This window comes from Lactuca virosa, chromosome 9 (genome assembly GCF_052849685.1).
Source record: "Lactuca virosa cultivar CGN04683 chromosome 9, Lactuca_virosa_CGN04683_v6, whole genome shotgun sequence".
NCBI lineage: Eukaryota > Viridiplantae > Streptophyta > Magnoliopsida > Asterales > Asteraceae > Lactuca > Lactuca virosa.
Genome location: NC_136434.1, coordinates 38,644,802 through 38,657,359, shown reverse-complemented (window position 1 = coordinate 38,657,359; position 12,558 = coordinate 38,644,802). Strand labels below are relative to the sequence as shown.

General features: G+C 38.0%; 1 protein-coding gene across 6 annotated transcripts; it reads left to right on the top strand.

The window, feature by feature from the left end:
* The first annotated feature begins 1,804 nt into the window (after positions 1–1,804).
* On the top strand, positions 1,805–8,406 carry LOC145135825 (protein argonaute 10-like). 6 transcript variants are annotated; one of them, XR_013720063.1, is made up of 10 exons: positions 1,805–2,313; positions 2,417–2,478; positions 2,577–2,925; positions 3,000–3,306; positions 3,558–3,696; positions 3,807–3,923; positions 4,675–7,054; positions 7,128–7,322; positions 7,899–8,010; positions 8,110–8,406. XR_013720063.1 is itself a non-coding variant. In XM_079070038.1 (9 exons), the coding sequence occupies exons 6-9, from the start codon at positions 3,583–3,585 to the stop codon at positions 8,115–8,117; spliced, it is 351 nt and encodes a 116-aa protein (XP_078926164.1). In that variant the 5' UTR covers positions 1,813–2,313; positions 2,417–2,478; positions 2,577–2,654; positions 2,816–2,925; positions 3,000–3,306; positions 3,558–3,582; the 3' UTR covers positions 8,118–8,290. The 6 variants fall into 6 exon arrangements, 2 of the variants coding, with proteins under 2 accessions (XP_078926164.1, XP_078926163.1); XR_013720064.1 differs by lacking the exon at positions 4,675–7,054 and having other exon boundaries at positions 1,812–2,313; positions 8,110–8,290; XM_079070038.1 differs by lacking the exons at positions 4,675–7,054; positions 7,128–7,322 and having other exon boundaries at positions 1,813–2,313; positions 2,577–2,654; positions 2,816–2,925; positions 8,110–8,290.
* The last annotated feature ends 4,152 nt before the right edge of the window (positions 8,407–12,558 follow it).

The window sequence follows — 12,558 nt, the reverse complement described above, 5'->3', positions numbered from 1 at the left end:
AAAAACAGAACAACATACACTGGGTCCACAACTTTACAAGCTGGACTACCCCTGGGCCCTCAGTACGAGTATGGAATACCTACCGGGCCCTCAGCTCGTATCTGTAATGCCATCGAGCCCTCATTACGAGTCTGGAATGCCTACCGGGCCCTCAGCTCGTATCTGGAATGCTCCCGAGTCCTCAATATGAGTCCGGAATGCCTACCGGGCCCTCAGCTCATATCTGGAATACTCTCGGGTTTGTTGGCTACCGCACGGAGCAGTACAACCTCAACCCATCCCACATAACATGTCGACATGTAACAAATAAATGCACATACATGTAACCAATCAGTGTCACAGGCAGCCCTGCAGATCTACCCGACTGGCTTATCAACTGGCATACATTACTAACTCAACTCAACATATCAATAACTACTAGGATATCAAATCCAATGGGGCGACCTTGGTGCCTTAGACCCCTTAGTATAGTGAGGATAATTCACCTCGTAGATGTCAGCTCGGTAAATAAATCACAGCTCTCCGATCACTCGTCAAAGACTCCACCACCTATTACCATAATACGAACATGCTCATAAGTCTTCATCCTCACAGAGTACTTCATAACCCAACTAGTTAACCCTGGTCAAAGTCAAAGTCCTTAGTCAAGGTCAACAGTCCATGTTGACCTTAACTCGTCGAGTACCCTCGGCTACTCGCCGAGTTCCTTGAAATCCTTACCCACTCGCCGAGTCACCGGGGTGACTCGTCGAGTTCCCACGATCCTTTATTGAGGCCCTAAGGCCACCCATCGAGTTTCTTTCTAGTAACACGTCGATACACACACATTCCTAACTTGGGGAAAACTCATCCGACTCGCCGAGTTGTTCATGCAACTCGTCGAGTCTATGGCAATCTTCATCGGACTCGCCGAGTTGTTCTTCCAACTCGTCGAGTTCACGGCTATCTTCATATGACTCGCCGAGTCGCCCTTGCGACTCGCCGAGTTCCTTCAGTCCTTAAGCCATACAGACCCATTTTAAGCCATGCAATGGCTCCAAATTACAGATCCAAGCTTCCAGGGCATGCCTTTCACGTAAAGTTGCAAACTTTACGTGCATGCATGGCTAAAAAGGTTCTTAATGTCCAAAACTAAGCTCTTAATGGGTTTCATGCACAAGAGGGGCCTCATTCACGACCAAGACAGGAACTTTATGAATCTAGAACTCGGGAAAGGTCCAGATCTAAAGTTACAACTTCAGATCTAGCTCATGTCTTGCAATATCACCTTACTTAAACAATAAAAACCTTAGATTTCCACCATATGAGATCTAGAAGGGAAAAGAGATAAAGATGTCGACTTGATACCTTCAATGGGTGCTAACTGAGGTAGATTTCAGATTTCCACTCCTTCCTTGCTCCTATCCCTTTGTTCTCCAAGTTCTTCCTCCCACAAAGCCCTCCTTCCAAGCTTACAATGCACAAGATTGACACAATACACAGTTAGGGTTTTCTATGAGCTCTAATTGACTGCAAGGAGGCCAAATGGGGCTTATGCCTCCTTAAATAGAGTGCAGAACCCGGGACTTAGGGTTTCTTCTGCCTGCTCCTACTCGTCGAGTCCCTTTATGGACTTCGGCGAGTAGATCACTAATTTCGCGATCCCGCATCGACGCTACTCGACGAGTAGAGCATCCTTTACTCGTCGAGTAGGGCTTAAAAACTAAGGAAATTCTTAATTAATTTAATACCTGGGAATCGGGACGTTACATTATTATTATTATTATCATTATCATTATTATCATTACATTATTATCATTACGTGTTGATCATCGTTTGGGTTTATCAGTTTCCAGATCCTTCCCACCGCCTCAAATATCTTCAGTCAACCTTATCTCTCTTTTCTTCCACAAACCTCCCATCACTCATGCGAAATCGGCGGTGGAGAAAGCAACAATTTTGAACCAGACCGGTGTCGCAGCGGCATATGGCCGGTCACCGTCACCGACTTGCAGCAGGAACAAGACCGACGTCGGCCTCTTCTGATTTCGACATCTACACCTGACTCTCCTTCTGTGGCCGCTTCGTGAAGATATTACCGACAATCGAAATCGGCGGTGGAGAAAGCAACGATTTTGAAGCAAACGGGTGTCGCAGCGGCATATGGCCGGTCACCGTCACCGACTAGCAGCAGGAACAAGAGCCGACGTCGGCCTCTTCTGATTTCGACATCTACACCTGACTCTCCTTCTGTGGCCGCTTCGTGAAGATATTTCATACAATTCTTACCCAAATTACCCTTTATAATAGGCAATCTCTTCTAACCCTAAGATGGTAGTTTTTGAAAACATGATCAGATCTATTTCAATCACATGAATCAAATAAGAACCGACTCACATCTTTCTGATGATTGTGTTCTTTTCTTCAACTTTTGCAGAGGTAGCATTAGGGATCCAATTGGATACTTGCTGCTTGATACAGATAGAACTTCTGGGGATGGTAGGTATTTCAAAATAACTTCCTCTTGGTCAGTTTATACACATACCAAATCCCACTTTATGAGTCAGTTTATTATTGATTGATGATTTGATGAATAGGTATTGTCGGGTGGGAAGGTCCTTCTTTTCTCCTAATATTGGGAAAGTGCAGCAGCTAGGAGAAGGCCTGGAGTCATGGTGTGGATTCTACCAGAGTATTTGTCCTAATCAAATGGGATTGTCACTAAATATTGATATGACAGACACAGAACAAAAGTGTTTGAAATTAATTAAAAGGCTAGGATCATAATTGGAAAATGGAAAGTTACTGCTGATTTTATTTTGATTCTATAATATAGATATGGCTTCAGCGGCTTTTATTGAGGCTCCCCCGGTATTAGATTTCGTAGGCCAGCTTCTTGGCAAAGGTATGCTATCCAGACCGCTCTCTGATTCTGACCATGTCAAGGTATATTCCTTTCCTCTTTAATCAACAAATTATCACTCTTCTTGCATTTAATATACAAAATAAACCTGTTGTAGATTAAAAGGGCTCTTAGAGGAGTCAAAGTTGAAGTCACTCACAGAGGGAGTGTACGAAGAAAATATGGAATTTTTGGATTAACGTCGCAGCCCACAACCTTTCCATTTGGGTCTGATTTGGAAGTACAGCTACTCCATCTTAAACTTAGTCATTCTGTTTTGGCATAATGAATTCATATATAATTTTGGACAAAACTTCTCTGTGGAAAAAGAAACTAATTTGGGGCTTATTAGATTAGTTTTTTGTTCATAAGTGGCAAATTTGAAGATGCACATCAACTGCTGGATGAAATGCTTCAAAGAACAGGTATTAGACCTACTCCATCATCGACTACACAAGCTTCTTACACACACTTTGATATAAGTTTTTGGTCTAGATTTGGATTTCACTTCACAAATTATAAGTAATGTATCAACAAATACTTTTTTTTGGACTGAATGAACCGTCTGAACGAGATTAGATGGGTCATGTTAACCTTCTTTCAACAAGTGATACTAAATATAAAATGACTGAGAGTACATCTATAGAAGAAATTTACTTAACCTTTTTTTTAACAGATTCCCAGTTGATGACAATGCAAAGATGAAGTCTGTTGTTGAATACTTTCAAGAAATGTATGGATTCACTATTCGGCTAACTCATCTCCCTTGCCTTCAAGTAGGAAACCAAAAGAAGGCCAACTATCTACCAATGGAGGTCAATATCTGATTAGTTCATGCATGCAAGTTTGACTATTCCTGTTGGTATACTTTACTTGGCTTGACTACAGTATAAATTTACCTTTGAATTTTTTATTTATTGGCCAGGCATGTAAAATTGTTGAAGGGCGACGATATACAAAAAGGTTAAATGAGAAACAGATTACAGCTTTATTGAAAGTTACCTGCCAGAGACCCAAGGATCGTGAAAATGATATATTGCAGGTTGTTTTTTTTTATTCCTTAACTTTTCCAACTATTGTTTTTTACTATTTGTTTCAAGAGAACTGTCTATGCAAAAGGAAGAAAAAACTTCATCTTGCAAAATAAGGCCCAACTTTGAATATTATGATCATTGTAATTAGGGGTTTCCTTTCTGCTCAACATCCAATTAGGGTTTCATCTAATTAGAGTTACTTTTTCCAGTTTTTGTATTAAATCTAACTTTTTTTTTCTTATATGATAAAGCAAGAAAGCCTTCAATTTTGACCAACTTGTGATATTGCTAGATTATGAAATCCTGCAAGTTTTTTTTTTTTGAATTTTAAACTGTTCAAATTTGTTGCCACTTCAAGGGTTGTCATTCCTGACCAAACAGCCACAATTCCTGCAAATCCAGATTTTTATAGTTAATGAGATCACAAATATTGTCGTTTTACGGGTGTGGTCAAAGCTGGTCAAAGATAACTTCTTTTCAAAGAGAATTATGTGATCTTCATTTTGTGATTTAATCCGGTTTTGCGACTCATTTGGAACATAAACTTGATCTTTATCCTGTGTCAAAACTTATTTAACAAATGTATTGATCATGTTTGCCGTTGGTTAAGGTAGAAGGGTATTTTTGTCATTGTTACCACTTGCAAGCTGATTGCTACTAAGAAGGAATGAAATGAAGTAACAATGCCCTAATTTATTTATTTATTTATTATTAGTGTTTTTTTAAAATTGTATAAATTTTTTTTATATAAATATACAGGGCTTTGGTGTGACATCTCCAAAATCGCGGCCAGAAAAGACCGGTTTCATTTATGCTTTTAAAATAATTTCATAGTAAATCCTTTTGATTTAAAAGAGTTGCGGAGTTTGTTTCCAAAACAAAATATGATAAAATAAAGTTTATCAAAGCATTTCAGCAAGAGATGCATTTTCATTATATAACAATATTCTGGATGTCATGTTCCGATAAACAGACAAAAAACATAAACATAAAAAGATAGACTATACAACAGTTATATATAACAACCGGTCTAATATCAAAAGATCTTGATAAGTCATCCAACTTATGCTCTCGCGCCACTACATGTAATACAACAAAACTGAGTGGGTCAGGCTTGGAAGCCTGGTGAGCATATAGGGTTTTCAACCCGCAATAAATAATTATATTTAATTTCACCAACCAACTATAATCCGATTACACCTTTTCCGTTATCCTCACTTTATGTCCCTAAAACAACAGCTATTATAAGGGACCTAATCTAGGATTTTCATCGGGACAGACATTACTGCAAAGAGGTTTCCTTAACAATAGATGTCCGAAAGGCAACCATGAGGGGGATGGAGTACAGCAAATGAACACCCAAGTTCATTAAAACCTACAGGTAATGAGCCTGCTAGCGTTCTACTAGACTGTCTAGAAAAGTCCGTGGTCGTCATTTAAACTCCGCTAGATGACTGAATCAGCAACAACAACGAGGCCTTTCATCTGTTTATCATACATCAACTATCTACCCATGTTCTACCCAACATATTAGTAGATAAAAATATATATTTTTATACATAGTTTAAAACCTGTATATCATGTTCAATCAATACATATTCCACATAACAGATGAGGCACACACACATAACACATATTTCATAGAGAATAAATCATATCTATGAGTTAGAAGAAAGTGAATATACATTCACACACATAACAACAAAATATACACATAACACGTATTTCGTATAAAATACTTTATAATTATGCGTTAGAAGAAGGTAACTACACACTCATTTGATCAGAAGATGATCAGACAGCACTACGACTTGTAGAAGTAGTATTCTTCGGTAGATCTGGAAGATCTTCACACACCGGGCTTCTCGCAGGCAGAGCTTCGGCTCGGAAGTTATTTTCTTCTCGGGATCTTCGGACTTCGGGACTTGCTTCGGGTCTCGGGATGAACACCGGGGCCTCGGGGGGTTAAAATAGGGCTTAGAGAGAGTATCGGGAGTGGGAGAGAAGAGATGGAGCAACCATAATCGGCTGGCCCTTCAAATCTATTTATAGGGCAAAAATTTCAGGCTCACCTCGTGAGTTTTGCAATTCTCACCTCGTGAGTTTTGCAATTCTCACCTCGTGAGCTCGATATGTCATTGCGTTTGTCATGGCCACTTGCCCTGGAAGACGTCCGTCAACTACTTACCTCGTGAGTTTTGCAATTCTCACCTCGTGAGCTCTCACACCACCTTGGGCTTCAGAAATTCATAACTTTCGCATACGAGCTCCGTTTTTGACGTTCTTTATATCCACGCGTAGGTGAGATTATGCTCTACAACACTCGTTTAGCCTCCATTGGCTAATTTTGACTTTAATTTTAATATATTATTAATATATTATTTTTAGTAGGCCGGGACAGGTAAACTCCGTTCGAAATTCATAACTCCTTCATCTGAACTCCGTTTTCGTCTGTCTTTTTATCGTTGGACTACTATTGATGAGATCTTCAATTCTCATTTAGAAAGTTTTGGCTAAAAACCGCTCGATCTCAAATCGAGTATTCGGGCTGCACACTGCTAAGTCGAAACTTCGGAAAATCATAACTTCCTCATACGAAGTCAGATTTGGGCATTCTTTTTATGCACGCTCTCGGTTTAACGAACTCTACAACTTCCGTTTAGATTACTAGGGCTAAATACCGCTCTAATGTAAATTTCACTTTTTACGTCATTCAGCGTTGCCGGTTCTGTCACGAAACTTCGACAGGTCATAACTTCTTCGTTATAACTCAGATTTCGGCATTCTTTATGTATTCGAAAACCTCGTTTCAACTACTACAACATTATCTATAGATATCGAGCTTATCTAACACTTCATTTTGACGCTTATTTTTATTCTTAATTAAATTAAGACACACAATTAAGCACATAACACATAATATTCAAATATTTAATCATTAATACTTCAAAAAGAGTTACAAAAGCTAACCTAGACTATTACATCAACGATAATGCCTAGTCTGGAAACGCGGACATTACATTTGGCTTCTGTATCTATGGATTTAAGTGCAAGAGTTACAATCTGATATTGGTTCTTAGTACAATCTGATATTCAAGTGCAAGAGTTACAATCTGTATCTATGAAACCACCAAAAACGGTATGTAGCGTCTTATTAAAATGTCTAAGATACCCTTGGTAATCTAATATTGGCTTTCTTTTGTTTTTTTTAGGAGTGAGCATATGGGTCGTACTTCCCTTTTTGTTACTTCCTGCAGTTCCAAATGGACCTGTTTTGTTATACCTTTATCAGATTCATAGCATGGTAATCTGACAGCCCCGAGTGGTCCAAAAAGGATTGTCTGGAGGGATTAATAGATCGTTTTGTAGCTTCAAAATCAACCCACTAAAAAGAGTCCGCACACAAGGTACCAGATCCTGTGTTTAAGAGAATTACGGTTACTCTGGTATGCTATGAAGCGCAGGTCTCCAGGGCCGACGATTTGATTCAAATCTTCCATTAATATTACTACTATTGTTCATCAATTGAGTCAACAGAAGAAATATTTTTCATTATAAATAAATCGATTTATTTTTTAATTATTTTTGCTTTGGTTGTGATTATTTATGATACTTTTCGTTTAACTTTACACCACTTAATGGTTTCTCACATCAATGTAATGCATTCAACTTCATAATTCATTCCATTCTATATATAATATTTAATCAATGTAATGCATTCAACTTTTTTAAGATTAATATATTGTTAGTCAACATACTATGTTTCATTACATAATGGGATCATTTACTTTTACTAGACATATAATTTTTTATATATTTTATTATTTCTTGATTGATGTAACAAGCTGGAAGGCTGATGTTGTTGATATTCTTGATACCACAAAGGAATGACTTCAAGTGTTTGAATCTTTTGCTACGAAGTTTAGATGTCATGTTAACTTGATCAAATTGTTTCTTATGTTTTTGTTGTTGCATGGTTTTAGGATGATGTGGGGAGACACCTTTCACAATCAGAAAAACAAATAAACTTATGGAATCGTAAAGATGATGAGCAAAATGATGAAAATGGTCATTTTTACCAAAATCACCTAGATGGTAAAAATGCTTTCTGTCTCCCTATTATGTCATTGTTTAAGTGGCCTTTTTCTATTTTACTAAACTAAATGTCATTATATTGATTTCTTTTTATTGCAGAAAATTAGTGCAGACTCAATCAAAATATATCGGCAACTACTAAAAGTATCACAGACTACGGATGACTATAAAGGCATTTTACTTTCATTGAGTCCATTTAATTTTTCATTTTTTTTGTATTAAAATTGCATTGTATACTTTTGCTATGTAATTCACATCCAACCCATGCAAAACATGAGCACCTACACTTGAATATAGTAAAAGGATGAACCGAGTTGTGCAACTCCGTTGCCAGGTGTATTGTAACAAGTCCAACACGCACATAAGCACTCAATATTAATGATTGATTATCATGGATGTAGAAAACTGGCGATGACATCTACTACACGGGAGGTAAGTGTTGTTTGATGGAACTGGAATGTATCGTTATGCTTCAAAAAGAAGTTTCAGAAATTGTATCACATCCAAAGTTTTTTTTTTTGGTTAAAATCAAATGCAAAGTTTCTTTTGTAAACAATATTATTGCCCCATGACGAAAAAATATTATTGCCCCATAACAATACTTAAACTATAAACAAATAGTTGATCAAATAACATTTACAACGGAAAAAATCGTCACATCCGACCCCTGCAACGCGGGGGTTCCCAAACTAGTTATTATTATTATTATTATTATTACTATTACTATTATTATTATTATTATTATTATTATTATCACTATTACTATTACTATTACTATTCCTACTATTATTATTATTATTATTATTATTATTATTGTTGTTGTTGTTATTATTATTATTATTATTATTATTATTACTATTATTATTATTATTATATATATATATATATATATATATATATATATATATATATATATATATATATATATATATATATTAAAGAAATGAAAGTTAGGAACAGTGAAGTTCCTAACTAGACAGTTTTGGTCCTTTATTTATGTATATATGTTAAAATCCATATCTTCTCTGTTTATTTCCTTCTTTTTAAGGGTCCTCTTAGGCAATTTTTAAAACTAGAACTGCACACCCGTAGGTTCTTCCAGTATCTTCCTTACACCGCTCCTTATCCAAACCTCCTGTTCTCTTCCTCTTTCATCGGATAACGTTCATCACCACCGCCATCCAATCGACCGCCTCCACTTTGTCCATAGCTTTACTCCTGTTGCTATTCGTTTTCCCACATCGCTCTCTTCACCAATAACCACAACAACACAAGCACGACCTCCTTCTTCCATATCTTCGGTGGAGGTGAGTAGGGCTATGGAGGAGGTAAGGGAGAGGGGGTAACGGCAAATATCACACCTATTACCCCCTTCACACAATCAGAATGAAATCGACGTTGAGAAGACGAGAAAGACGATGAATACGACAACTGTGTCGCCGCTTAGTCTTGCCGCCATCATCACCCTTCATCGCAACAACCGTCACCAGACTCCCTCCCCTTCCGCTCTGGTTTAGTGTCGGATCCAAACATAATGGTGGTTTTCAACGGCTTCAAATTGGCTAGCCATCTGTTGGTCTTTTTGGCTATATGAAGAAAATGTTCCCATCCCACATTGCTAGAAGGATGAAAGCTTGGGAGGTCTCCAAGCTTATAAATAAAGACCAAGGCTTTGGTTTCAAAGCACCCCAACCAACAATACACTATAAGTGTTTGGTTACTTCTTTCTTTCTCTTATTTTAGAGTGGTGAAAGTATTAGTTAAAACTTTGAGAGTGTGGGTGTAATTTTGGGGGAGGCTTGAGAGATTAGTCTATGTGATTGTAACAATTTATCATATAGTGGATCTTTCTCTCTGGAGGCCCGTGGTTTTTCTCCGGTTTTGGAGTTTCCACGTATATACTTGTGTTCAGTTTATTTTTCTATTATTGTCTTTGGGAGGTTTGTAGGGATTATTGATGCCATTTTCCCAACAAGTGGTATCAGAGCTTCGGGTTTTTGGAGGAGGTCTCGGTTTTAGAAATTGGAGTATGCTCTGTGCTTGCAGCTTTGGCTGATCTTTCACATCAGAAACAAATTTCTATTAATCGTATTGGAGTTGTCTCGGTACTTTGAAGGTTCGGAGTATGCTCTGTGGTTGCAGCTTTATCTGATCTTCCACATCAGAAACGAGGATTCGACTAATCGTTTTGTGTACGATAGAGTTATATGCGGGCTGTAAATACGTATATATCCGAAGAAGGTTCTGTCTAAGAAAGATTGGTATTTAAGCGTGTCCGTTGTGACCCTCCACTCTTATATGGGAATCCTTTATTGGGTGTATTGCGTATAGGTCCGGTGCATATTTTTCTAGTATACAATACTGTTTTTGAGATACAGATATGATGGCAAAATTCAGTCCCATGAAGTTTGATGTAGAAAAATTTGACGGAAGAATCAACTTTGGTTTGTGGCAAGTTCAAGTCAAGGATGTGTTGATTCAGTCTGGGTTACACAAGGCGTTGAAGGGGAGACCTGTCCCCGGTTCTAGCAAAGATTCAGCCGGAGCCAGTAAAGTCGATGATGAAGAATGGGAAGATCTGGATTTGAGAGCGGCAACTGCTATTCGTTTGTGTCTAGCAAAGAATGTTCTTGCAAATATGCATGGGATCGCAACGGCAAAAGATTTGTGGGAGAAACTTGAGCAGTTGTATCAAGGCAAAGGCATCTCGAATCGGTTGTATCTCAAGGAACAATTTCATACTCTTCGTATGAGTGGAGATACAAAAATCTCAGATCATCTAAGTGTTCTTAATAACATCGTGTCAGAACTGGAGGCTATTGGAGTGGAGACTGAAGATGAGGATAAAGCTTTAAGACTCATACTGTCTTTACCTTCTTCCTATGAGCATATGAAGCCTATTTTAATGTATGGAAAAGAGACCCTGAAGTATGCGGATGTTACTGGTAAACTCCTGTCCGAGGAGAAACGACTGGAAAGTAGCAACTATACTTCATCAGAAGGAACGGCTATGGTATGCAGGAACGAGAAGAAGAAACACTCCCAGAAGATCTCGGTATGCTGGAGGTGTGGAGAGTCTGGGCATGTCAAGAGAAATTGTCCAGGTGGAGCAACGAGTTCGACAAAAGGCTCCGATACAGCTAACATTATCTCCGTCGCTACTGACGGCGATGAATTCTTTTGAGTTGTGTCATCCCTATGGTATGCCCGTGATACCATGGAAATGGATGTGTTTCTGTTAGCGGGGAACTGCACATGGGCATTGGATTGGCATAAATGCAAGATGTGTGGTGAAGTTATGTTGATGGCTGATGAACTTCCGGGTATGCCAAGTGGAAGTTGCACCATAAATTTTTCAGCAGTTTTTCAACATGTGTCGAGGTGAAATTCTTAGGATGGTTTTATTCTAAGTGGTGATACTTTCTTATGGTGGAGTATGATAATTCTATGCCTTTAGAATTATGATCGTAGATGAAAACGATGTTCCTTTATGTGGTTGCGGTTTTTCTTTCATTTATCCAAGGTGAAGATTTGTTGGTCTTTTTGGCTATATGAAGAAAATGTTCCCATCCCACATTGCTAGAAGGATGAAAGCTTGGGAGGTCTCCAAGCTTATAAATAAAGACCAAGGCTTTGGTTTCAAAGCATCCCAACCAACAATACACTATAAGTGTTTGGTTACTTCTTTCTTTCTCTTATTTTAGAGTGGTGAAAGTATTAAGTTAAAACTTTGAGAGTGTGGGTGTAATTTTGGGGGAGGCTTGAGAGATTAGTCTATGTAATTGTAAATATAGTGGATCTTTCTCTCTGGAGGCCAGTGGTTTTTCTCGGGTTTTGGAGCTTCCACGTATATACTTGTCTTTAGTTGGGAGGTATGTAGGGATTATTGAGGCTATTTTCCCAACACCATCCTTCTCTTCCAATCACTTTTCTCCTCCAAATAGATGTTTTCGAGGCTATGACACACGTGTCGATTATAAAGATTCAAGCTGCGTCGTGCTCCAACAATGAAAACCCCGTCTAATTCAACGTCATCGTCAAATTCATTACCCGGTTTTCCTTCACTTCTCTCTTTCTAATTCAAATTCACTTTAATTTTTTGTGGTTTACATCGATTTGAGTGACTTTCAGACGCATGTTGTTGTTATTTTATTGAAACGATTCGTATCATAGCATGCATGAAATGATCTTACAAATTTGTATTGGTTATTAATCGACAGTTCTGTGTTTGATTTTGTTGATTTTGTTTTATGACATGATTGTGTTATGTATGGTGAAACACGATCCCGATAACGAATTTTTGTAGGTTATTTTTCTTGGGACACCTTGACGGAGAACAACACACCTGGTCTCCACTCTCCTTTTTTTTTCCCTTCCCAATGGAGGTTTCTGACATTCTGCTATGGTATGTTGATATTAAACCCTTCGGATTCTGGTGTTGATGATGTATTTGGGGATAATGGTATTGAATTTGACTAAGTTTTAAAGTTTTCAAGATTGAATAATTATGATGATGTTATGATGATGATGGTGTTGTATTGTAGAAAC